Source organism: Didymella exigua, assembly GCF_010094145.1.
Source record: "Didymella exigua CBS 183.55 unplaced genomic scaffold M421scaffold_11, whole genome shotgun sequence".
Lineage (NCBI taxonomy): Eukaryota > Fungi > Ascomycota > Dothideomycetes > Pleosporales > Didymellaceae > Didymella > Didymella exigua.
The window spans coordinates 428554-432954 of record NW_022984785.1 but is presented as its reverse complement, the minus strand read 5'-3'; the positions used below and the strand labels follow the sequence as shown (position 1 = coordinate 432954).

Here is a 4401-nt window from a genome sequence, read left to right as displayed (position 1 = left end):
TGTGTTAAAGGTACACTCAGGAGTTCGGCATCCAGGTGAAGTGCTGCGTCACGAGATGAAAATTTGCAGGCACCTCTGCTGGTCCAGTGCAAGGATTGAGGGATCGAAGCCGCCACTCGAAGTGGCGGACTAATGTTCTGGCTCTCGCTTCCAGGCAGAGGAGCTTAAAAGTCGAAGGATCTGCATGAATGGCGCAGAATTCATGAGCAACCTGTCTAACAGCTGAAACGCCCGTATTCCATCGACTCAACGGGGCGTTTCGTCAGCGTCATATCGTAGTCTTCAGGCACTTGATTGATCTTATTGATATTAAGTCCAGAGCATAGGATGAGATCCAGATGCACATTGGCTCTCTTACTACCGTGGGTGTATGGATAGCTGATCACGAAAAGTATATGAGGGTCTGAATTGCACCAATCCAGCCCATGCGTGTTCGGCGTGATGATTGCAGAAGTCTCACTGAGCCAAATTTCGGTGTGGAAGTCGGAATCTTCGGAATCAAAAGCCTTTCAGGTCTTTGTGTCGCTCGATTTCGTAGTTGATTTGGGTGGCTATCGTTGGACAGTGGTAATAAAACGTGTGCCACGCCGTACGAAGTGCATCCTCGACATCTTGCCCTGACACATCATTCGTGATGTCGACCGAGACTGATACAGCCCTACTTAATATTTCTGGGAACCGGATTCGTATTTTCGAACCTAATTCATGTTACTGAATCTGCTATGCACACCGAGGATTGCCAAGGAATGTTTTATATACAATTATACGTCTCAGCATATTCTCCGAACATATCCTCATGGATCCATCGACGCTTCTTTCAACTCTCAAGGTTTTTAGAATCATTGAAAGAGTGCCCGTGAGCGTCTGGTCGATAGTGAGGTCACTAGGATGTTGTCTTGCGGATACAGTATGTCTGGAGGTAGTGAACTACTACCTTGTAGCGGTTTCACCCTGGCAACTTACTGGTCGAACGGTATTTCAACAGAGCCATCCCTAGTGCATCACCATGCTGCCCACACTGCGCGTTGACGGCAGCTCCTTTCTCTAATAGCAGCTTGACTATCTGCCCGTGCCCTCGTTCCGAGGCCAAGTAGAGTGCGCTCGTGACTTTGAGTCGTCCATCACCGCGGTCTATACCTTGCGCATCTACATCGGCACCGTTGTCTAGCAGCAGTTCAACGATATTCTGGTAACCCATAGCCGAAGCCGTTAAAAGTGCGCTGCCACGATTTTCGGTCTGTACAGTTGGGTCGGCACCACATTCGAGAAGCAGCTGTACAACCGTGTTGTGTCGTTCTTCGCAAGCGACATGCAGGGCGGTGCTCTCAACGCAACCTCGTTCCTAGAGCACGTAGTTTCGGCCCTGCGCGTTGATATCGGCACCATGATCAAGCAGCAGCTTCATAATTTGCTCGTAGCCTCCTTCTGCAGCTGCCTGAAGTGCATTACCGTGCTCTCCGCACTGCATATTGACGCTGGTGCCGATACCAAGTAGCAGTTTCACGATTTGCGCATGGCCCCGTTGTGAAGCGGCGTATAGTGCGTTACTGTCGAAAAATCATCTGGTGTCCCAATGACCGCATGTGCTCTGTAGGTTGACGTTGGCACCCGTTTCCAGCAGCAACTGCACGACCTGCTTGTGGCCAAAGATTGCAGCTCCTCCGAGGGCGTTCTCTCTGATATAGTAGCGTTCTGAACAGCCCTCTGAGGTAGTATCGACATCTTTGTCAAGCAATAGTCTTATGATCGCCTCGTGTCCGTTCTCCGCTGACATAAGAAACGATACCTCAAGGAGTTCGCACGTATCCATCAGCGCCCGATCTGAGCGAAGCTTGACTGACTCATCTGACATCTCTTCGAGCAACTTTAGTGCCGTTGTATTCTGCCCGTACTCTGCAGCCCAAAACAATGCAGAACCACCACGTGGTACGTTGCGCCTGTACAGGTGGGTATTAAGCAGGTTGTATAATCAACAGTTAGCTTGTGCAAAAGCGTTAATGTCCTTTTCGAACTTCAACTCCTCAGATATGCAGAGAAGCAACTCGTTCGCTAGCTGAATGAGAGGCATAGTGGATGAGATGGTGGTAGGGGTGGGCGCTTGACTGTCAAAGTAGTGAACCGCTGGAAAGTTATTATGGTGACATTCCGAGCTCGCACTATTGAGTGTGTTCTCAAATTACCTGAGCGTACGTTGGAATATCAGCGAACATAAAATCAAGCACTCTCTGCCCATGGTTCAAAATGCGGACCCTTCGATCATGAGGGCTGTGGTTGGCTTGTGAGGGCTATTTTGACAGCAGGGTCTATCGACTCTGATCCTTTGGCATTCGGAAATTCAATATCAGAAGGTGTTTCAATAAACCATAGACGGGAGTAGCGCATTACTGTAATGTTGGTCAAGTGAATGGTAAATCAGGGACCGCATGAACACATATGTGTTGAGCACCATGGAGTAGCTTACTCTAACGTTGTTTGAAAACTCCAAGATTTCAGACGAGGAGCTGAGTTTTCCTCTGACGCGCGTTGAGATTAGCTGTAATTATGAAGAGAACAGGGGGAAACTTTGCACCAGATGCCAACACGATGTACAGATCACTAGGAAGCCAAAGATTATCGCTCTCTCAATGCATGCGCGACTGATTGCCTCAAATATCTTCAACGATTCGAAATCACTGGTTACGCATGCATAGAGTTTTCCGTCCCTTTACTCTATCTTGAGAGACAGACAACATCTGACAAGCGTCTATCGCAAGCACTACCAGCATGCTGATGCTGATACAGATTCTCGACCTCCAAATCGAAGGACCGCAAAGAGAGAGACATTGAAAATGCTCAGGTTGCACATGCGGTATGCGCCTGCACAACGCTTGTATTATCTTCTAAATCACTCTATCGGCACAGTGGGTGTCAGATCCGTGTATTCGGTGCCACATCAGGGCTCTCATCCGTGATTATCGTGTGCCCTCTCGATGGACTGCGCTCGTGCTACAAGCTGACTCGACAAGCCCAGCATTCGTCAGTGGCTTAGTGCCGATGGAGTGAGGCTCTGTATGAGTTGCCTGCCGATGTCTCTCGCGGTTGGATGCGGCGTTCCGACGCAGCGCTTTTGTTATTGTCTCAGTGCGGTGCCACAGTTACATGATCGGCCAGGAAAGGAAGCTGGATCGTCGAAAGCGGTGCTTGACGAGAGTTTATGAGGTAAGTAAACTTTTGCAGATATTTCGTGAGACAAGGACGCCTGATGTGTGCATACGATCATCGCGCAGAGCCTGATGATGTGGAGAGTGGTTGTCTCAATGCACAAAATAAAAGTAAAATCAGCATAGCTGGTCTGCTTGTATGTCTCAATATCGGTATCGCATGATTGCGAGGACAGCGATTTTCCTTAGAAATTTCGCTGAGAGGGCTGCTTCGAGATGGGGTATGTCCATAGTCGAGGACACCGCAAATCCAGTCGTTGCTAAACGGTTGTGCACGATATCGTGAGACCACGGAGCAGACTTTTAGCTCCTTTGCACCAGGGGTTAATATGCACAGTAGACAGTGGCGCCCTCGAGATGCTGCCACTATCGTTTCCAGCTGAACTGCTAGGCTCGTTGATCGTAACGAGGGATGTCGATTCAATCGCCGGTGCAAGCTCAAGCATCGGCTCTCATACCAAGTACCAAGATTCGTGTTCTTACGTGACTCAATACCGTGCCGGAGCTCGTGCCGCACGGTTCCGCGTTCCGCACGCGATCACCAAAACAACGAAATATCCTCAACACTACAACTCAACAACGCGATGACTTTAGAAGACGCACTTAAAGACACACGCGCAGCTAATGCGCGCAGTGAACTTTGCTACTAAAAAATTGCAGATACACATAGTGTTGATTGTTCAACGTTGTTGCGATATCACTAAGGCGTTCGCGGCACTATGCAACAGAAGATCAAACAACAACAGAACCTCACCCCCTACAAAGAGCTAGAGCTTGTCGATTACATAGATCAACTCTGCAGAGAGCACCTTCCACCTACGCGCGATATGGTTCAACATTTCGCCTCTATTATCTGCGGATTTGAGGTTGGGAAGACCTGGGTTACACGCTTCGTCCAGCGGCATCACAAAGCGCTTACTCCACAGTGGACCTCCGCCATGGCCTCCGAACGTCACGCCGCTGATTCCTATAGTAAGTACAGCTTGTACTTTGACATGTTAGAGCTTAAAATAAGCGAGAAGGGTATAGAGCCTGAGCACACATACAATATGGATGAGAAGGGCTTCATGATTGGGAAGATTGGCAAGCAGAAACAAGTGTTCAGCAGGACAAGCTACAGCAATAAGCGCTTCCGGCAGGCCTTAGAGGATGGCAACAGAGAGTGGGTAACGCTTATAGCGTGCGTTGGGGCTTCTGGAGT

The 4401-nt window shown here is 49.1% G+C and overlaps 1 protein-coding gene across 1 annotated transcript; it reads left to right on the top strand.

Moving 5' to 3' along the window:
- Window positions 1–3766: 3766 nt before the first annotated feature.
- Window positions 3767–4401, top strand: M421DRAFT_136157 (uncharacterized protein; the record flags this gene model as incomplete). Its single annotated transcript, XM_033587425.1, has 1 exon — window positions 3767–4401. A coding segment is annotated over exon 1 (482 nt), but the record flags the coding sequence as incomplete, so codon positions are not given.